We start from the raw sequence: 23,435 nt of genomic DNA, 5'->3' as shown, positions 1-23,435 counted from the left end.
CCATTTGCTCTGAAGACACAAGAGCAGAGGCTATACATTCATTCCGTTTCTCCTTTCTTTCGGTGTGGTCTTTGCCCTTCCTCTTGTGTTGTCCCAGAATCCTTTCTATTAAAAGGTCCAAGTGAAGCCCACAATATTATTAACAAGCCTTTGTAACCCTGTCTACATATTCTCAATGAGTTTCATAATATTCACTCAGTCAGCTGCTTAGAAATGTAGAGGAGCCAAGATCATGGATCTTAGCACAGTATTTGTCAGGAACAAACTCTGTTGCCTTCTGCTCTTCAAAGATCTCTTTCTTACTTGCAGAGTATAAAGGATTACCTCAGAGTGTTTAGAATAGGAATTCCTTTCTGCTTGGTGAGAAGTCTTTGTCTATGACAAAATGAGTTCATAACTGAAAAATGTCTTGAAGGATTTAATGGACGACCTGAACCCCCTCTACTTTTTAAAGCAAAGTACTATGAACACTCGAATCTGCCACATTGTATTTGGAACTGGTCTACTCGTTCCTAGAAAACAAATCCTGGAAGTAGTGGTTTTAATTTAAAATGCACTCTTATCACCATATTATTAGTAAAATTGACAAGTGGGAATTCTATGTGTTTAACCTCTAGTTAAAGCGGTCTTGTTTTCTTACATACAAGTGGTATCTGTATGTCCATCTTTTTGGAGTCATTGGCAGGGGTGACTAGAGGCTACCCAGGGGTTGCAGATATGCAATGTAGCATATAAGATGTGACATTTCACCTTTAATCTCCTCCCTAATATTCTGTCTTTCATGGAATGAAACTCTGCTCTGGTGGCACAGTAAATGTCTTTCCCATGTGGGGATGTCACGACCATGGTGGTCTTCAGCCTGTATACTTTGGTGTTTTCTTGTTTCTAGAAAGCTTGCTTAGTAAAGAATTATAACTTTCTCTACATTCATGTTCCAGTGTAAAGAAGTTTTGCTTCCTAAGTTATTAAATATTCCAATTTTATTCACTTTGCTACAGTTCAATCAGGTATTAAAGCTTCCTTACTGGGAAGTTGTTCCCCTAACATGAGGAGACCTAGAAAGGTGGGTGACAACCCAATGGGTATTTTTCTGTCAATTGGAGGGTTTGATACCAATGAGGACGAATGAAGGAGGAGATTTCACACTTCAGAAGCAGAGCTTCTAAAAGCTTTTTTTCCCACAGGGAGTAAAAGTGAAATCGGGCAAGAATAAGACAAACTCTTAAGAGCAAAGGTTAGCATTCACCCAGGAAATCACTCCATTAAGCCAAGAATGGACACCGTATCTCTCCAAAGAAAGGCAAACTCATACCACAGTTCCTAGAGCTTCCTGATGTAGGAGGGGAAGTCGAAAGGAAAGGAAAGTTACTTACTGTTTGGGTCTACGTTTTCACAGAGTTCTGTCTTTGCCTCACCGTTGGGTCTATCACTGGGTTTGTGTGACAGCCGCGATGACATGGTGGCTGCCGTGACTACCGCCTTGAAACTTCGCTTCCGCTTCTGGACATTGAGTTCAGGGTGGAAAATGATGATGTACACTTTCGGCATGTATAGCATCCCCAGAGCCACTGACGCACTTAGGTTCATGGAGATTGTAAGTGTGGTAGTTTGTATGTAGAGCTAGGAGACACAACACACAAGACACTATTACAAATAAAATAACTGCAAAGGAAGTCTGAATACTTAACACATGACATCAAGAATGATTTTGGCTAGGAGAGAAAGCACAGCCATCCCTAGGGCCTATTCATTAAGAAAATAAAAAGGAAGTTCGTATAATAACTTGGCAAATTTATTGGAGATTTTTTGCATATATTAATTGATCGAATGCTTTTGGGTAAATCCATGTGCATGCCTGCCCTGGAGAAGACTCCTACATAGAAGTTCATACTGGTAATCAGAGTTGAAGTACTTTTGATCATAACAAAGATGTGAAAATCACAGAAATCTGTAATCTTGAGAAGGGTAGTTATTTTTTATTTTCCATATACGCACAGAAGAATTAATACTACATGATTTCTTGCTACACAAAGACTCTGGGACCTTTGAAAGTTAGGTTAATATATGCCCCTTTTGTTGTATTATTATTAATATTACTGTTCACTTTCACCATACCTACAAAGTAGTGAGTTAAGTTGCCCTGAAAAGTAAGCTTTTCTTGCTTAGTTCTGATTTACAAAACACTGATGGCAAGGACCCAAGATCTAGTGATGCTGACTCTTTTATGTTGACAAATTGCTAATAGGGCAAAAACGTCCTGACATTTGTATTATTTGTGGTGTGGATGGTGTCTCCATAACTGTCCTTGTCTCCTTTGGCTCCCTTGAAAAATCAGTAAACAACTATTCACTTACTGTGCAGTGTGTTAAATCACTGCCTTGGTTATAAACTTGAAAAGATGTTGGTGGAAGGGCGTGGGGAGTTGTAAGATCAGTAAGGAGAAAACTACAGACAACTTGCCTTGGTCCAGTTGTGTTTATGAAGTGCCCTCTTTTGTGATCTGGAGCCCCACCCCTATATATTTAGATATGTTTGCCTTTTGCATGACTTCTAAAGGTTATATGAAATGTGAGGTGATGGACGCGTTAATTAACTTGATGTGGTAATCATTTTTCAACTATACATATATTAAATCATCACATTGTATGCCTCCAAAAGGATCATGTTGTATGAACCTGAATTTATACAGTTTTTTTTTTTTTTTAGTCATACCCTGGTAAAGCAATAAATAAATGAATATATTTGTTCATTCATAAAATTTCAATTACAATTAAAAAATGAATAGGTGCCACCTTTTGTGTCAGTGGAAATCCGATGATATATTTATTCAATCATTGTGTTCCATAACTAGGAACCCATTGATCAGAGGGTAAAATCCCCATCCTTAATGGAGTCTACAAGGTCCCATGTGGTCTATACCCTACCAACTTTTTCAGACTAATTTGCCACCACTTTTCCCTCACCCTTATCCCCAGGCCACCATCTATAAGGACAGTCCTTTAGGTATTGAAGATGTTGTGTTCATTTAGCTACAGAGCCTTTAATACATGTAATATTTCTTTACTTTTGTTTTCTTCTGTATGGAATGATTTTCCTCTGCTTCTTAGAACATCCATCCAAGGCTGCCCTCACCTACAGCCTCAAGACTAGGCCAGCTTCTTTACTTATACAGAGAACTGTTTTCTTTGTACCATTGGCTTCTGCTGGTAATTATATACCCTTTGCTTGTAATTTATATACCCAATTATATGCCCCAATCATTTGACTGGTCATCTCTCTCTGATTAGGCCACGAGTACCATGAAGGCAGGAACAAGTATCTGTGGTATATCGTTGTGTTTGCAGTACTGACAAACAGGAGGCACTTAAATAAACAAGATAGAGGAGCTCACTTGTTTGTATAATGGGTGTCTTTTACCTACCTGTGATTCAAACAGTCTTCTCTAAACATAAGAAAACTTCATCAGACCTATTGGCTGCCTGGATATTTCTGTATTTTATTTCAAACTGAGGCTCTGATGAAGAATTAAGAGAGACTTTGCCATTTTATGTGGAAGGAATGTAGTTTTCCAAAAAACATTAATTTGAATGTGCATGTCTTTGAATGGTTTTAAGGAGCTGCCAGCGGCTAACTGTATAATACATAATGAATGTAAAATAGAAAGACAAAACAATATTGAATTAATGATCCTTTTGGTTTTGAATCAGACTGTATTTTAAAAGCTTATCTTTTCCTACTGGAATACTTCTAGACTTTGAATTCCATTCCACCATGCTAACCTACACCATTTAAGAAAGGCTTACCATGTTCACAGGCTTTAAGGACCTAAGCAATGTTGCTTCCTTCCTTCATGATCCTTGCTGTCATCCTACTGATGAGGACTTTGCAAATCATGGTTTAGCAATCCAAAAAAGATAATGATACGATTTAACCTAGGGTTTTGTTCCTGTTTCTCTGTTCATGAGCAAATTTTACAGTTGAAGAAATCATCCATAGTTTCTTTAAACATAACTGTAAATTCTGTACCTACATAAGCTTCTGTATGGGTGTGTGTCTGTGTGTGTTTACACTTTTTCTTAACAAAGCCTACTTAGCGATTTAAGACCTCAAAAGCTATGATGTTCATTTTATGGAGTGTCTGATTTCATTATTCTCAAACTGGAGCCCATTGAGACCCGATGTTTTGTGTTGAAAGTCTTACAGTCTCTCGTGACACTTTAGGAGTATGTGAAAACCAACATGAATGCCACTGACCAAATTCCTGCTCCCACATTTCCTCCTTACACTGCATAATGTTTATGAATGAGTGAATGAAGCTAGCCTGAGTTCGATTCCCATTTCCTGGTTCTGTGACCTAGGGCAAAAAATTTAGCCTGTCCATGCCTTAGCTTTTGCTAAGGGGTAATATGGGGGTGATAATAACAGTACCTACCTCATAATATCGTGTTGACAAATTTAGTTTTTGTAAAGTACTTAGGATCAGACCCAGCAATACTATAAAAGTAGTTTTAGACAAGTATATACATATAAAGATATGCAGGTTTTAGTCTACAGGAATCCCAGAGGTATTGGTCCACAAAGATTCAACTCCACCAACTCCCAAAGAGAGGCCCCAAGTCACTGTCTCTTTGGCCTCTGGTGGGAGGCTCATCTTCTTACTGTGTTTATTCCACCATCAGCTTTTGGTACATTCTTTTAATAAATTACAACCTATTTTAGTCTTGAGGCTATTCTTATTTTACCTGCTCCTTACTGTAAAATACATTATCCTGTTTATTTAACCTTGGATATTTGACAATATGTTATCTTCTTTATAATTTCTTTAGCAAGGTCAAGGCATTGGTGATCACTGTTGGCCCCTTTCATCAAAATATAGAGGCCCTTGACACATAGAGAGATCAAGACTCTCTCCAGGGCTGACATTCAACTAAACCTCATCCCATTCTGGCTCTCTGAGGATCATCCCCAGGGGAGCTAAGTCTCCCCACCTTGGCCAATTCTCAATGACTCAGGCCTGTGGGAAGGATGCAGATTGCCTTGGAAATTCGATGTGTTTTTATAATTAAGCCTTAATTTTATCATCACCCTAAGTGAATTTCCAGAATCTAGTTTCTGCTCCTTGGTTAAATGTGGCTTTTCTTACACCTTTCATCTATAATTCAGCTTATATAACCAAATGCATTCAGGCAAGGAATTGACAGTCAAGCCAAGAAAAGTTTTTGCATATATTCTAGAACAGTGGTTATTTTAAAGTCTAATTCCTGGAGTTTTGGGCTATAACTTTTCTCTCTGTCCATCAGTTTCCTCATCTGTAGAATGAAGACCATAATTATTACTACCTCATATGGTGGTTTTGAAGATGCATAGCATAATGCCTAGGAAAAAAGTACCCATGAAACATTAACTGCTTACTGTTATAGCTATTTTTTATTATAACCACTATTTATTTTCTGCTTAATATTTATTTAGATTAGGTTGTTGAGGTCTAGATCTCAGGATGAAGGCTCATAACCATTTTCATTTATTTTGAACTTTTGACATATGTCTTATTGATTAACTAGGTTGTAATGTCTAAAACACCAGGCCTAGTCAAGTCTGGTCTGGCTGAAATGTACCAGCAGGTATATTGTTAGAGTGTATAGGTATATGCTTAATTTAATGCCAGGCAAAGCCCACCTGAATCTTTTTCATCTTGGTCTAAATTCATTATCAGGTAAAATGCTAATCCATATTATGAGATGCCATTGTTGTTTCAGAAGATGGTGTAGCACTATGGTTACTTGAGTTCTCCTTTTCTAACTTTTATTGCTAAGATATTAAGAAATTTGGAAAGTGGCCAGATAGTGTTCATGTGCAACTTTGAAATTTGCCAACTCTTCTGTATACATTTATTTTGAGAGATTTCAAGGCAAGCTATTAAAATTTGTAATAGTGACAGGCTTCAAACTTTTAACATCACAGTATTTGAGATATTGTCCAAAGAATAATGAGAAAAAGAAAGTAAAGAAAAAATTTTATAGGGCACAGAGACAGATACAAAACTGGATTAGGAAAAACTCACTTTCAGGTTTTTGAGTTCATGGAAATACTTTCATCATTACTACTAATGTCCTTAGAAGTATATACTACACAAAGGAACTAATACTATACTTATACTAATGAATTACCAGCTTTATCAGTAAAAATACTGTATTAGAAGAAGAGTTCTAGAACTATCTGATGGTGTCAAACTGTAGACGTAAGATGAACTTAAATTTGAGAACGTAATTTCTTCAAATAAGAACAATTTAAAAAGGTGTCAAACCCATGCTGTAAATTCACGTTTATTTTCTAGAGAGGCTATGTGAAAGACTTACTTCTCCACTCTTGGTGCTTTCTTTCATGTGCTGGTTCTCCATTTTTACTGAGATACTACCAAATGCCTGCACCAGCCCAAACACTAAGTACACCATTGTGAAGTCAGCAGACATTCTCCCTCCATCAGTTAGCCATAGTCTAATGGCGTGAGAAAGCCAATCAAGAATGAACTAATGCACTAAATATTCACTAAGTCCTTTCCCCACAATATATATTGTCCCCCATTTTCCCCTCCTCTTGTCCTTTTCTTTGCTGACCTGTTGTGCTTCTGACACCTTGTTGATACTTGATGCGTCATCCAGTGGCCCCTTCTACATAAAGCCTTCCCTATATCTCCAGTCAGGGCAGTTCCCCTGTTGGCCCCATCATAGGTACAGCTCCCAAGAGCACTTATCCTGGACTGCTCAGAAAAGTATAGCCAGTTAGTTGTGTTTTAAGCCTTGTTTTGAAAATGCAAATGCATCCCTAACAGATAGATAGGTTAGGAAACAATTTGAGTACAGTACAAAGCTTGTGCATGCATAAATTTTTTCCCCAAGAAACACTAGGTGAACACAGTAAACTATATCCAGCTGTACCAAGCCATGCAGGAACACACAAAATGCGTACACACACACACACACACATACACCTCAAACATTCTTCTTTGTCCCTTTGCACAATTTTACAATAAATCACAAGCAGCAATGTTTCTGGCACTTCCTTCTATGAGCAAAGTTTACCTCCCTTTTCTTAAAGTAAAATGCCATATTCATTGTAACATTTATGCACTGCTTAGCCATTTAACTTGTATAAAACCATGCCACCATTTTATTAGATTTTTTTAATGTCACTGGTGATGTTTTTGAGTGTTATGTCCCTAACCCAATTTTTTCCCCATAAGTCTTGTATTTTTATTGCACAATTTTGCCTAGCATGGTGATTTTTAGAGGAGAACTGACTGGATAATAAACACAATGTCTGCTAAAAAGTGTATGCTTATTACATTCTGGTTGAATAAAAAGTTCTATACTTGAAGCAGGCATTAGGTACCATAAATTCTTGGCATTATGTTGTGTTTTGAGGAAAGCTATTACTTGTAGTCTGTTAGTTTGATCACTTTTATTTTTGAAATTATTTGTGTGGCTCTGTTTCCTTATTTTTAGAGTGGAGATAATAATAGTACCTCTCTTAGCAAATTGTTGGGACCAAATTGTTGCCATTGTGAAATACATACAAGGGTATTGCATGTAGCAACCATTCAATCAAGTGTATTAGTACCACTGATTTATTAATTGGCTATACCATAAAATAGTTTTCTATGTTGCATTTCTTCATATTAGTCCATTTTGTAATGACAATATTTCTTATGAAATCTGAATCACAGCCTTTTCAAGGAACAGGCATTTCATTAAGTTTGCTTCTCTTCTGTTTGAAGTATTCTCAAACTCCTGTTTTATCTTTTCATTGAATCTTTTATGAGAAATAGTAAATTCTGTGCATTCCCAAATGACAGGTGAAAATTGGGACAAGAAGGCCTTAATGGAGACTTCAGGTGGGAAGGGACAAGTTTTCATCATCCTCACAATATCCCCAAAGTCTGTGTAATAAAAATGAAACATGTGTCTGATGGAGTCCCAGAAAATAGGAAGGATACATTATTACCTGACAGATGCTTGGAACATTCATATGACTGAATTAAGTGAAAGTTCCTGGCAGTTAAGACCAGTGTTTAGCATCCTTACACCCGTACTCCTTGCTTCCTAATTAGAGTAACCATATCTTCAAGAAGAAAAAATAGCATATATTTGATGATAGGACAGGATGTTTGCAATTGGGACTTCCTCAGTCATCGGAAGGGTCAGTATACTCTTGGCTTAGTTATCAAATATTGCATGATGATAAAAAGACTCAGTATAATTATGGGGAAAAACAATTGTTTTTTGGGGTAGAGAGAGTTGTATCTTATAGAAGAATGGTGTAATAGAAAAAGTATGATCTTTCTTATATTAGAACTGATTACAAATCTTGGTCTCAGATTGTTGGTTGGTGATAGTGGGCAAGCTCCTTCACCTCTGGCAAGTCACAAGTCTCAAAATTCAGACCCTAGTGATTTGTTACCAGAGTCTCTGATATACAATCCCAACAAACTCTATCACTACCATTGAGATGTTCTCACCATTTGAAGTTTAAAAGGTATCATGTGTGAAAAGTAGTGCACAGTGCCTAGAATACGGTGGGTGCTCAGGAAATTCAAGTATATACATTACAGTTGATGGCCCCATCATCTGTAGATCATTTTCATGCTATTCTCTTTACACTTCCTATCTTTGATGAGGTAATAAAGAGGGAGGGAGGGAGGGATGGAGAAAGGGAAATGGGATATACATAAAAAGATACGCGCACCAAATAGTATAGCCACAATTTGTGGATAGGTGTCTGGCATAGAATTATAAATAATGAAGGCAACCAGATGACTATTGGATAAGACCTAGTTTTACTGTGTTTTGTTTTTGTCATTAGTATTTCTAGGCAGACATGGTATTAGATCTACACACAATTATATTCTTTATTTGGACAGACAGAAGACTAGCACTCCAGGTGAATGTAAATCTGTTTCTAGAGTATGAGATGAGTGATTGTGTTATGCTTGAAATCATCTACATCTCAGTTCTTTCCTCTCCTGCACAGAAGCCTGGTGTTGTGTCTATTCCAGTGGGATGCTATTAGTACAACTGACCACATGCTTGGGAAATTCAGTGTTTGGCTCGCCATGATATCCTCAAGAGCTCCAGGCCACCTCAATAGCCAGTTCTTCCAGGCGGTCACTTCTGATTTTGTTGGGCATAGGAATTTCTTTCCTCCACCAGTCATCTGACTCCTAAATTTTGATTTCAAGATATTTTTCCCCCATACCTACAAGGCAGATTTGCTCTTTTATATATAGCCAGTGCTGGCACGGTCCATGCTGTTGTGTTATCTAGAAGGATATTTACCATTCCTGCTGGGTTGAGAGTCCCACAACTGTTAGGTCACTGCCTTGCAGTGATATAGCATACAAAGGCAAAGCGTTTTCTCCACAGTCAGCCTGGAGAATCACACTTCTTTGAGATTCCATTGGTTCCCTTTGAACCTTTGGCCACATTCATCAAGAGTAAACCGAAAATCCTTTTTATAGGAAGCAACCTCAAATTCTTCCTTATAATATGAAAATGCTTGTTTGTACCTTGCTGGGGTAAAAGAGGATGATGCTCTGTATTACTTTGCAAATAATGCAAGTGGATCAACAACAACAACAAAAATGAAGTCTGGACTTAATGTATTCTTTTTCTTATTTTTAGAAAAGATTTGTTCTATTTTTGGTGCGGAGAGGGGTATAGGACAAGGGAGAGGAGACTCTCAGGTAGACTCCCTGCTGAGAGCAGAGCCCAATGAGGGGTTCGATCTCATGACCCTGAGATCATGACCTGAGCCAAAATCAAGAGTTGGATGCTTAAGTGACTGAGCCACCCAGGTGTCCCTAAAGTATTCTGTTTCTAAAGTTGTCATTAGGAGTACTCCACTTCTGTAAGTGCAAAGCTACTTTTGCAAAGCTAATCTTGCCAACTTTTAAAGTCAGCTTTATAGTTCTAAAGAACATAAAGAGTCAGAAATCAAATGAAAAAAATTGATGTCAAATTAATAGCTGAAAGAAAGAGACGATCTTTGCATTTCTTAGGCATAGTCAATGTGTTTTAAGTTGGACTTGCAAAGTGTTCATTGAAACTGGACCCCAGAGTGTCATTGACAAGAAGACAAAGTCAGGCTCTTATTAAAATAAAGTGTATTCTTATCTCAGTTTTCAAAGCCACTGACAATGGCTTTCTGTTGAACTTTGACAAGTTCTGATCATCATAATCATATCGTTTTCTCCTTTCTCTTTTTCATTCTGGCTATTATTTTGGTTGATCTTCCTCTGTTCCTTTTGGACCCTATCTTTCCCATCTTGCTGCCGAGTTGTGGTATCTTTCTTTCTGCCCTTGAAATTCATTCCCCCTTCCATTAGCTCATGGCTTTCCATCTATCATTTTTACTCCCCTGATTTTGCACTGCCTCCAGTGTGGTAGTGTGCATGTGGGTGGATGCAGGCCCCCGTACTGCTGCTATGCTGGGTAGTGCACTGTGGCACTCATTAGTGATCATGCCAAATGCTGCCCCTGGCTGATGGGCAAAACACTTCAACAGCTAGAAACCAGTCCAGCTGAATTGCCTGTCCAGAGGTAACTTAGGCTCTGAACTTCTCATCAAGGCCCTCAGCTGTTTAAGCCCACGGTTTAAGTCCCAAAGGAGCAAATAATTGCAATGAAACTTTACTCAGAAAATTACTTGCCAACAAGTAGTTGCTCAGCCTATGGCCCTAACTGGAACAGTGAGGGCTCTGAGGTTGGGCAGGAAAATAACACCTATCCTGACAAGAGAAATGTAGTAGTGAAAGGGAGGGAGCCTGGCTAAGGAGTAGGGGCTGAGTGGTTCATGGTTTTAATTCTGACTTCACAAGATCCTTTGGATTTTGCTTTTGTTTGCAAGGTCTTGTATCAGGGATCTCAAAACTGCCATTTCCTACCTACTCACTCTCTGAGCCTGTCATCTGGCCTCCATCATCCCCTGGTCTGAGTGTGTCCTCAAAACCTTCCCAGACTCCTTGTCAGACAGAAGAGTTTTTTTTTTTTTTTTTTTTTTTAACAATTCAGTGCTAAGGATAGTGCTCTTGGGGGCTTCTGCTGTCCTGCTGCATTTGCTCAATTTTCCATCATATTTGAAGTGAAGATAAAATCCTCAACATGGCCCAAGGAACTCTATAGGTGTCCCTTCTGTCTTCCCTCACCTTCTCTAAATCCTTCAAGTGTGCAATGCTCTGTTTACCCCCAAAGATTTTGTACACGCTATTCCATCTGCCTCAGATGCTATTCCCACTTATCTTTACCTGGCTACCTCCTACCTGCCTTTCCTGTCTCAGACTTACTTCTCTGACTCTCAGATGTAAATTGTGACCTCCTTCTCTTGCTTGCATAAAGAATGCATCATGCCCCTTCATTACATTAATCATGACTTGTGATTATTCATTCAAGTATTTATTTCCTAAGTATCTTGTCAGTAGACTCTCCCCCCGCCCCCCTGCCCCGCCACATGACAGTGTGGCCCATACCTTTCAACTTATTGTGTGTAGGTCCTAGAACATAGCATGTCCCTAATTCATAGCAGCTAAACAAAGCAATGAATATGGTCCAGGAGATAGATACTGTACAGCCAAGAATAATAAAACGTATGACTAGTGCACTGGAATCATAGTCAGGAATTCGGCATTTGGATGTAGGCTCTGCTGCTTATTAACAACGGCGGGGTTGCGGGCATTTTGAGTATCTCACTTAGCCTTTCTAAACTTGTATATTGCTACTTATAATATGAGGTGAGTAGTGGCATCTACCCTCGCTGTGATAAGGAAGAAATGACTTGTAAGTGGTCAAACTTCTTCAACTCTAAAGCCCTGGTCAAAATGCTGTGCTGGTAAAATTTATGTCTGTGTAGCATGGGATAAATAAACCATGTCCAAAGGCTCTTTGTCTTGGAACAATCATAACTGCTTCCCATTTTTTCAAATACTTTTTCCTTTAGCAATTTCAGTAGCTTCACTTCTGGCTCTACTCCTGGACCTGGGGCATTCCTGTGGCCCAGGCATGGTATTCAGAGCTAATAAATAGAGGAGATAAATTATAGAGATAAATTGCTTCATATAATAGGGAGAGAACCAGAATATTTTGTGGAAATCAGAGAGGAAGAGAATAGTTAGAAGTGAGCAAATCAAAGGCAGGAGCATGTTTATCCACATCTTCATGCCTGGCATAGGGAACAAATTCAATACATGATTGATGAATGATACGATCTTCACTCATTTGACAAATCAAAGTCAAATTCAAAGGCATTTATTAATCTTTATTTTATAGTTCATCATGTTTCCCTGTCCCCTGGCCTCTTTCATACCCCTGAATATGGCATGCTGTAGTCTGCCACAGGGCCTTTGCATATGCTTTCCCCCTTTTCCTGGAATATTTCCCTACCCTCACCTACCTTGTTTAATTTATTCTTTAAATCTCCATGCAAGCATCACTTCTTCAGCCGAGACTTTTCTAAGCAAAACTAGGTAATCCCATCCTGGTATAAACTCTCAAAGCAATCATAAGATTCATACTTAAATATGTGCATGAGTGTGTGTGTGTGTATATGTATCTATGTATGATAAATATCTGTCTCCCCTACTAGGAAGCATGTCTGTTTATCTCATATTGTATCCCTGTATAGCACTGTGTGAGTGGGGGTGGGCAATACAAGTGACTTGATTGATACTGACACTGTTAGTGAAGTAACTCTTAGTGATAAGGAGCTAGATAGTGTATTTCCAGTCTTTGGCTCCATACCTTCTTTCACAGAGCAGAGTCAAAAGGGAACCTGGCAGGAAGTGATGTTCTCATGGACTTAGACTGCCTGTAAAAAGTACCCTCCTAACTGGCCCAGGGAGGATAGGACTGTATTGTCCTGGGGGTTGCCACCAACATTTCTTAAACCCTCTTCCATGTGTTCACCAATAAATAAATAATTAAGTAGGTAAATTAATTGCCAATAATGACTCCTTTGGAGCCAGAAGTAACAATGAAAATAAACAACCCTGCCCCTTTGGGAAGAATGAGATTTTTTTTCTTTCAAAAAGTTTGCACTAACACCCAGGTTAGAACTTAATTGTCTCTTTACAATGAAAATAAAATGGTTGCTATGACAATGCAGTGAAGAATGCATTTTGTTTTTGTTTTTATTTGACAAAAAGCTGCTGATTTTGACTTAACTGAAGCCATATATGCATTTTGGTTTTGCAATTCTGATCCTTCCTGGAAATTTTCAGAAGCAGTACTAAAGATAAGTTAAGAACCCACCTTCTTTAGACAGTGCAAAAGCAATGAAGAGGATGAAAAAGGACAGGTGAGAGATAATATTAGGAGGGAGAAAAGAAAGGACATGGATGTGTTGGGTGGGAGGAAGTAAGAGGAAGTTGCAAACAAGGGATCATTTTTTTACATTCTACCTCATTTTATGCAAACCCCATCAGAGTACTATCCTAAATTGAATCAACCTTGCACAAACCCGAGAGTGAGTTTGATCTCTCAAAAAAAAAAAAAAAAAAAAAAAAAATGTTGGCCTCCCTCCCTAAGTAAGAGTGGATTGGCTAAACATTTTTCCAAGAGATTTTTAATTTTTTTTAAGGATTTTATTTATTTATTTAACAGAGGGAAGGAGAGAGACAGGGAGAAGCAGGTCCCCCACTAGGCAGGGAGCTAGATGTGGGACTTGATCCCAGGATCATGACCTGAGCCGACTTGGGCCAAATGCAGATATTCAACCAACTGAGCCACCCAGGTGTCCCTCCAAGAGATCTGAAGTGATATTAGCCCCCTTTGGGAGTGCTGGGACCCAGGCATTTATACCAGCTTCATCTCTCCCAATACCAGCAGAGCTCTGATCCTAATCTAGCTGATCATGCAAAGCCAATCCTTCACCCTGAATTATTTTTATGGTTAAGATTTTCTCTTCAAGCCTCTACTCTGCATTTATTCCTAGTTGGAACTCCTAAACCACCTGTGTAAAAAAAAAAAAAAAAAAATCTACTTGTTTAGAAAGTACAAAAGAGATCCATAAAATGGTTAAGCACCAAGCATGTGAGTAGATAGCTGTCTCTCCACAACCCAAAATATTGAGGTTCGTGTATAATAATTTAAGAAAAAAATTTTAACAGTCTTTGTCTCATGTGAGTCTTGAAACCATTCCACAGTTGGATTATAATTCTAAGAAAAATGGATGAAGGAGTCTTAAAACATAATTTTAAAGGCAAATTCTCTCTTCAGTCTTGGCTTATGGAATCACCATATACTATTTATGGGAAGGAAGATAAGACATGAAAGGTCTTCTCTACAGTTTATTCAATATGCCTACAGAGATTTCAGGCCCACATGTCAGCAGAAGGTTCTGAGAAGGTTATTCTTATTTATATGCAACTAGATGTTTATTATCTTTAGTGTAGGGATCATCACCTTTGCCATCCTCTTAGGGCTGATGACACAATCAAGCAGACAAATAACATTGAAAATGAGGATTTCCCTGCATCTTGCCTTTGCACTAATTTTCCTCATCTCAAAAAGTGTTATCCTCTTCGACCTGGTTGCACACATTGGAACTTTAAAGGTTATTCTTGAATACTTGCATTTTCCTCACATTGTGCCGTTTATATTCAGGCCATTAGCCAGTTAGTTAATATTATCTGTAAGATACCTCTTAAATCTTTTCCCTTCTCTTCCTCCTGCACTCCCCCACCCCAACTTAAATATGTTTAACCAGTAAACACAAGTAATAACAGAGAAGAGTGGTTACCATTTCTCAGTTCTCAAATTTAGCAATGACAATGATGATGGTTACCATGAAGATATGATGACACACTTTCATGTTGTTCCTGGGGTGCTAGAGTAGTATCCCAACTGGTTTTACTACACCCACTTTTTAAGCTCCCTTTAAGCAACTCTGAACAGACTAACCAGAATGATCTTTGTAAAAACTGCAAATCAGCTCACATGGTCTCCTGTAAAACATCTTTCAAAAGACTTTTTCCATTGCCTTATGGTATGGTATCTGGGCCTGGGTACATTTCCAACTTGTTAGCTAGTCTATCTTGAGTATGATCAATCTACAATGGCATTTTCTTTTATTAACTTATAATGTATTACTTGCTTCAGGGATATAGGTCTGTAAATCACCAGTCTTAAACAATTCATCACACTCACCAACGCACATACCTGCACAATGTCCATCACCCAGCCACCTTATACCTCCCCAACCTCCCAGGAACCCTCATATTTTTTCCTGATATTAAGAATCTCTTGTGGTTCATCTCTATTCCCAGTCCCATCTTGTTTCGTTTTTTTCTCTCCCTAATCCTCAAAACCCCCCTATCGTGCCTCTCAAATTCTTCATATCAGAGAGATCATATGATAATTGTCTTTCTCTGATTGACTTACTTCACTGAGCATTATACCCTCTAGTTCTATCCATGTCATTGCAAATGGCAAGATTTGGGGGGTTATTGATGGCTGCATAGTATTCCATCATATATATACTAAATCTTTTTTAGCTATTCATCTGTTGATGGACATCTATGTTCTTTCCATAGTTTGGCTATTGTGGATATTGTTTCTATAAACATTTGGGTGCATGTACCCCTTTGGATCACTACATTTGTATCTTTAGGGTAAATACCCAGTAGTGTGATTGCTGGGTCATAGGATAGCTCTATTTTCAACTTTCTGAGGCACCTCCATACTGATTTCCAGAGTGGTTGCACTAGCTTGCATTCCCACCAACAAAGTAGGAGGGTTCCCCTTTCTCCGCATCCTTGCCAGCATCTGTCATTTCCTGACTTGTTAATTTTAGCCATTCTGACTGGTATGAGGTGGTATCTCACTGTGATTTTGATTTGTACTTCTCTGATGCCAAGTGATGCTGAGCACTTTTTCAAGCGTCTGTTGGCCATTTGGATGTCCTCTTTGCAGAAATGTCTGTTCGTGTCTTCTGCCCATTTCTTAATTGGATTTTTTGTTCTTTGAGTGTTGAGTTTGATAAGTTCTTTATAGATTTTGGATACTAGCCCTTTATCTGATATGTCATTTGCGAATATCTTCCCCCATTCTGTCAGTTGTCTTTTGGTTTTACTGACCATTTCCTTTGCTGTACAAAAGCTTTGATCTTCATGAAGTCCCAATATTTCATTTTGCCCTTGCTTCCCTTGCCTTAAACAGTGTTTCTAGGAAAAAGTTGCTGCAGCTGAGGTCGAGGAGGTTGCTGCCTGTGTTCTCTTCAAGGATTTTGATAGATTCCTTTCTCACATTGAGGTCTTTCATCCATTTGGAGTCTATTTTTGTGTGTGGTATAAGGAAATGGTCCAGTTTCATTTTTCTGCCTGTGGCTGTCCAATTTTCACAACACCATTTGTTGAAGAAACTGTCTTTTTTTCCCACTGGACATTCTTCCCTGCTTTGTCAAAGATTAATTGACCATAGAGTTGAGGGTCTATTTCTGGGCTCTCTATCTGTTCCATTGATCTATGTAACTGTTTTTGTGCCATACTTTTTTTTAAATTTCTTTTCAGCATAACAGTATTCATTATTTTTGCACCACACCCAGTTCTCCATGCAATCTGTGCCCTCTCTAATACCCACCACCTGGTTCCCCCAACCTTTCACCCCCTGCCGCTTCAAACCCCTCAGGTTGTTTTTCAGAGTCCATAGTCTCTCATGGTTCACCTCCCCTTCCAATTTCCCCCAACTCCCTTCTCCTAACTCCCCTTGTCCTCCATGATATTTGTTATGCTCCACAAATCAGTGAAACCATATGATAATTGACTCTCTCTGCTTGTGTGCCATACTTTCTTGGTGCTAATAGCTTTTTAAAGCTATTAAAGTCTAGAATTGTGAGCTGCCAACTTTGGTTTTCTTTTTCAACATTGCTCTGGCTATTTGGGGTCTTTTCTGGTTCCATATAAATTTTAGGATTATTTGTTCCATTTCTTTGAAAAAAATTGATGGTATTTTGATAGGGATTGCATTAAATGTGTAGATTGCTTTAGTAGCATAGACATTTTCACAATATTTGTTCTTCCAATCCATGAGCATGGAACGTTTTTCCATTTCTTTGTGTCTTCCTCAATTTCTTTCATGAGTACTTTATAGTTTTCTGAGTACAGATACTTTGGTTAGAATATTTTTGGTTCTTTGGTTAGAATAACTTCTAGAATAATTCTTTGGTTAGAATAACTCTTTGGTTAGGTATATTCCTAGATATCTTATGGTTTGGGTTACAATTGTAAATGGGATTGACTCTTTAATTTCTATTTCTTCTGTCTTGCTATTGGTGTATAGAAATGCAACAGATTTCTGTGCACTGATTTTATATCCTGACACTTTACTGAATTCCTGTATGAGTTCTAGCAGTTTTGGAGTGGAATCTTTTAGGTTTTCCACATGAAGTATCCTATCATCTGCAAAGAGTGAGAATTTGACTTCTTCCTTGTTGATTTGGATGCCTTTTATTTCTTTTTGTTGTCTTATTGCTGAGGCTAGGACTTCAAGTATTATGTTGAATAGCAGTGGTGATAATGAACATCCCTGCCATGTTCCTCACCTTAGGGGAAAAGCTCTCAGTTTTTCCCTATTCAGAATGATATTCACTTTGGGTTTTTCATAGATCGCTTTTGTGACATTGAGGTGAGGTATGTGCCCTCTAACCCTGCACTTTGAACAGTTTTTATCAAGAAAGGATGCTGTACTTTGTCAAATGCTTTTCAACATCTATTGAGAGTATCTTGTGGTTCTTGTTTCTTTTATTAATGTATTGTATCACATTGATTGATTTTTAGATGTTGAACCAAACTTGCAGCACAAGAATAAATCCCACCTGGTCAGGGTGAATAATCCTTTTAATGTACTGTTGGAGCCTATTGGCTAGCATTTTGGTGAGAATTTTTGTACCCATGTTTATCAAGGATATTGGTCTGTAATTCTCCTTTTTGATGGGGTCTTTGTCTGGTTTTGGGATCAAGGTAATGCTGGCCTCAGAAAATGAGTTTGGAAGTTTTCTATCCATTTCTATTTTTTGGAAAAGTTTCAGGAGAATAGGTATTAATTCTTTAAATGCTTGGTAGAATTCCCCTGGGAAGGCTTCTGGCCCTGGGCTCTTGTTTCTTGGGAGATTTTTGATGACTGCCTCAATCTCCTTTCTGTTTATGGGTCTGTTCAGGTTTCCTATTTCTTCATGGTTTAATTTTGGTAGTTTATCTGTCTCTAGGAATGCATCCATTACTTCCAGATTGTCAAATTTGCTGGTATATAGTTGCTCATAATATATTCTTTTAATAGTCTATTTCTTTAGTGTTGGTTGTGATCGCTCCTCTTTCATTCATAATTTTATTAATTTGGGTCCTTTCTCTTTTCTTTTTGAGAAGTCTGGCCAGGGGATTATCAATCTTATTAATTCTTTCAAAGAACCAGCTCCTAGTTTCATTGATTTGTTCTATTGTTCTTTTGATTTCTATTGCACTGATGAGTTATAGATCATTTACCCAATCTTTATTATTTATTTTCTTCTGCTGGATTTAGGCTTTCTTTGCTATTCTTTCTCCAGCTCCTTTAGGTGTAGGGTTAGGTTGTGTACTTGAGACCTTTCTTGCTTGTTGAGAAAGGGTTTTATTGCTCTGTACCTTCCTCTCAGTACTGTCTTTGTTGTGCCCCAGTGATTTTGATCAGTTGTGTTTTCATTGGCATTTGTTTCTTTGAGTTTTTTTTTTTTAATTCTTCTTTAATTTCCTGGTTGACCCATTCATTTTCTAGTAGGATGGTCTTTAGCCTCCATGTATTTGCATTCTTTCCAACTTGCCTCTCATAGTTGAGTTTTAGTTTCAAAGCATTGTGGTCTGAAAATATGCAGGGAATGATCCCAGTCTTTTGGTACTGGTTGAGACCTGATTTATGACCCCAGGTATGATCTGTTCTGGAAAATGTTCCATGTGCAATAGAGAAGAATGTGTATTCTGTTGCCTTGGGATGGAATGTTGTGAATATATCTGTGATGCCCACCTGGTCCAGTGGGTCATTTAAAACCTTTATTTCCTTGTTGATCTGTTCCTTAGATGATCTGTCCATTTCAGTGAGGGGGATGTTAAAGTCCCCTACTATTATTGTATTACTGTTGATGTGTTTTTTTGATTTTGTTATTAATTGGTTAATATAATTGGCTTCTCCCATGTTAGGGGCATAGATATTTAAAATTATTAGATCTTCTTGTTGGATAGACCTGTTAGGGATAATATTATATCCTTCCACATTTCTTATTATAGTCTTTGGCTCAATATCTAATTTATATGATACAAGGATTGCCACCCTAGCTTTTTTTGGATGTCTATTAGCATAATAAATTGTTTTCCACCCCCTCACTTTAAATCTAGAGGTCTTTGGGGCTAAAAGGAGTTTTTTGCAGGCAGCATATCAATGGGTCTTGTTTGTTTGTTTGTTTTAATTCATTCTGATACCCTGTGTCTTTTGATAGGGGCATTTAGCTCATTTACATTCAGGGTAACTACTGAATGATATGAATTTAGTGCCATTGTACTGCCTGTAAGGGGACTATTACTGCATATTGTTTGTGCAATGATCCCAGAAAAAAAAAATATACAGTAACCAAGTCAGAAGAGACAAAAATGGCAGGGGGAGGGTGGGACAGTAGGGAGAGGAAGAAGAAAGGAGGAAAAAAAGAAAAAAATATATATATATTAGATTGGTGAATAGAACAGAGTCACACACTTGATTTTGGGTGTATTTTGATCTGTTAGAAGAAACTACCTCCCAGAATTTTAAAGAAACATAAACATGTATATATACAAAAGTAAGGGTAAACACAATGAAGGGATGGAATATGATTGTAAAGATGAAAATTTAAAAAGATTCTAAAAAAGGAATTGATAAGATGTTCATTGAAAAAAAAAAAAAAGAATATGATCAGGCTGGAGACTAGAACAAAGCCATATGTTAGATTTAGGATACACAAACACAAAGATAAACTCAAAATGGATAAAAGACCTCAACGTGAGACAGGAATCCATCAGAATCCTAGAGGAGAACATAGGCAGTAATCTCTTCGATATCAGCCACAGCAACTTCTTTCAAGGTATGTCTCCAAAGGCAAAGGAAACAAAAGCGAAAATAAACTTTTGGGACTTCATCAAAATCAAAAGCTTCTGCACAGCAAAGGAAACAGTCAAAAAAACAAAGAGGCAACCCACGGAATGGGAGAAGATATTTGAAAATGACAGTACAGACAAAAGGTTGATATCCACGATCTATAATGAACTCCTCAAACTCAACACACATGAAACAGGCAAACATATCAAAAAATGGGAAGAAGATATGAACAGACACTTCTCCAGTCAAGACATACAAATGGCTATCAGACACATGAAAAAATGTTCATCATCATTAGCCCTCAGGGAGATTCAAATTAAAACCACATTGAGATATCACCTTATACCATTTAGAATGGTCAAAATTAACAAAACAGGAAACAACATGTGTTGGAGAGGATGTGGAGAAAGGGGAACCCTCTTCCACTGTTGGTGGGAATGCAAGTTGGTGCAGCCTCTTTGGAGAACAGTGTGGAGATTCCTCAAGAAAGTAAAATTAGAACTTCCCTATGACCCTGCCATTGCACTCCTGGGTATTTACCCCAAGGATACAGATGTCGTGAAAAGAAGGGCCATCTGTAACCCAATGTTTATAGCAGCAATGGCCATGGTCGCCAAACTATGGAAAGAACCAAGATGCCTTTCAACAGACGAATGGATAAGGAAGATGTGGTCCATATACACTATGGAGTATTATGCCTCCATCAGAAAGGATGAATACCCAACTTCTGTAGCAACATGGACGGGATTGGAAGAGATTATGCTGAGTGAAATAAGTCAAGCAGAGAGAGTCAATTATCATATGGTTTCACTTATTTGTGGAGCATAACAAATATCATGGAGGACAAGGGGTGTTAGAGAGGAGAAGGGAGTTGCGGTAAATTGGAAGGGGAGGTGAATCGTGAGAGACTATGGACTCTGAAAAACAATCTGAGGAGTTTGAAGTGGCGGGGGTATGGCAGGTTGGGGTACCAGGTGTTGGGTATTATAGAGGGCACAGATTGCATGGAGCACTGGGTGTGGTGAAAAAATAATGAATACTGTTTTTCTGAAAATAAATAAATTGAAAAAATAAAAAAAATTAAAAAAAATTTAGGATATATTTTGAACTTTTGGAAGGAACTGTATCCCACAATTTTAAAGAAATATAAACCTATATTGATACAAAAAATAAGGTTAAATATAAGGTTAAATACAATGAAGAGATAGAATATGACTATAATTATGAAAATTTTAAAAGATTTTTGTAATAGGTATTGATAAAATAGTTTAAAAAAGGTTAACATGGGAAAGAGGAAAAAATTTAAAAATAGAATAAGAATAAAGTAAAATTAAAAAAATTTAACTTTGAAAGACTAAATAATCATGGGAAAAGAAGACATGAATTCTATGCGCTGCATTCCACTAGCTCTAGAGTTCAGCAGTAATCACTGATCTGTGAACTTGGTCTTGGCTGGACATTCTTGTTAATTTTCTGGGGGAGGGGCCTGTGGCTGTGATTCTCAAATGCCTTTGTCCGACACACCGCCCTTGCCAGCAGCCAGGCTAAGTAATCTGCTTGGGTTCACTCGCAGTAGCTTTTGTTCCCTGAACACTTTCCGTACTGCTTTGGGGGACGGGAATGAAAATCACAGCCTCCTAATCTTCAGCCCCATAGGAGCTGAGAGCTTGGGGCCCCAATCCTCAATGTGCCCTCAGAGAAAAGCATCCAATCCCTCCCTTCTCCCTACCTTCCAGAAAGTGGTAGGTAGATTTTCGTTTCCTAGAGTTGCTGCTCTTCTTTTCGACCTCCTGTTGATTTTGTAGGTGTTCAGAATGGTTTGATGGCTATGTAGCTGAACTCCTGGGACCTGATGATATTTAGGTCTCCTTCTCCTCTGCTATCTTGCTCCTCCCCGACCCTGGCATTCTTGAGTGCTCCAAGTTCGTGTCCAGCAAAGGGACATAGCACATACAATTCTCCCTGCCCAGAATTTTGTTTGTTTATTTATTTATTGTCTGCGTTCTTCACCCAGATAACTCTTAACTCATCTTTTAGGTAACTTCCGTGCATTTCTCTCTGACAGATTTTATATGACTACCTGCTGCTCCATGAATGAGTTTTCTCCTTCCGTGATGTTCTGTCACTGCAGCCTGTTCTTTTTATTCATTGCATGTATTATAATCAGTAATGATCAACATAATCATGTATTTATTGATCCCAACTCTTAATTTCCTACTAGAATTTAAGCTGATGGCAGGAATAGACCTGTCAAACACACACAAAACGACTTAAAAATATATTTTTTTTAATTAATGGAGGAGGATAACAGTTAAAAAATAATTCTAAAGTAAGGCACAAATATAAGCATCCTAATTAGTAAAACTGTTTTGGAGCTATTTTGGGTAGATATTTGTTCTTAGAGTGAATATCCTCATAGAGTATTAAATCGGAATCCTGAGTTTCCAGATTATCACAGTTATGAGGTACAAAGCTAGGATGTAAGTTGAGGTCTTTTGATTCTAAAGTGCACTCTACTATATTCACATCCAACTAAAAAGTCTGTTTAATAAAAGAATGGTTCATAGAACTGTTAAAGGTTTTATTCCCCAAGGCTTTAATTGCCAATGCTTAGAAAAACCAACAGCTCTAACCATTTCTAAAGGGAATAGACAGAAGCTTCCCATTCTTTTTTTTTTTTAAGAGTTTATTTATTTATTCGACAGAGGGGGTGATAGTGAGAGAGGGAAGGCAGGAGGAGTGGGAGTGGGAGAGGGAGAAGCAGGCCTCCTGCTGAACAGGGAGCCAGTTGCAGGGCTCAATCCCAGGACCCTGGGATCATGACCTCAGCTGAAGGCAGAGGATTAACCAACTGAGCCACTAGGTGTCCTAGAGGCTTCCCATTCTTTATCACAGATTGCATATTTGTGTGCATTTTATATTTAAGACCATATTCCCCACCAAGAATAATATGTAAATATCCCCTGCATGTGATTGAAACTGTGTCCAATTTCCTTGCCAAATCCAGCTTCTTGTCAAGAGGATGCAGCATTGCTGTTGTTACCCCAACTGTGCAGACACTTATACCCAAGGAGATGCCCCAAATGAAATGATAAAAGGTTTGCTTGAGCAGGCAGAAAAACAGGATAAAAAATAAGTAATATGCAAATAGCATGTAAATATTATCTGAAGCACAAACAGGTTGCAATGTCTGATGATTCTGCTGACATGTGTTTATTATGTGACTGACTAATTTGGGAAGGTGCAGAGTAGACCAAGAAAACGGCACAGAGGAGAGGAAAGGAATTATCAGGAAAG

The 23,435-nt window shown here is 38.1% G+C and overlaps 1 protein-coding gene and 1 long non-coding RNA gene across 3 annotated transcripts in view; one reads left to right on the top strand and one right to left on the bottom strand.

Moving 5' to 3' along the window:
* Positions 1-23,435, bottom strand: part of GRM7 (glutamate metabotropic receptor 7) — an 891,796-nt gene that overhangs the window by 53,382 nt on the left and 814,979 nt on the right. For both annotated transcript variants that reach the window (XM_059161568.1, XM_059161569.1), the window contains exon 9: positions 1,374-1,620. In XM_059161568.1, coding sequence (XP_059017551.1) covers positions 1,374-1,620 — 247 coding nt within the window. The remainder of the gene's footprint in view (positions 1-1,373; positions 1,621-23,435) is intronic.
* Positions 1-23,435, top strand: part of LOC131824177 (uncharacterized) — a 253,679-nt gene that overhangs the window by 195,140 nt on the left and 35,104 nt on the right. The window lies entirely within an intron of this gene.

The sequence above is a fragment of the Mustela lutreola genome, chromosome 2 (genome assembly GCF_030435805.1).
Source record: "Mustela lutreola isolate mMusLut2 chromosome 2, mMusLut2.pri, whole genome shotgun sequence".
Classification (NCBI taxonomy): domain Eukaryota; kingdom Metazoa; phylum Chordata; class Mammalia; order Carnivora; family Mustelidae; genus Mustela; species Mustela lutreola.
This window is presented reverse-complemented; position numbering and strand designations above follow the sequence as displayed.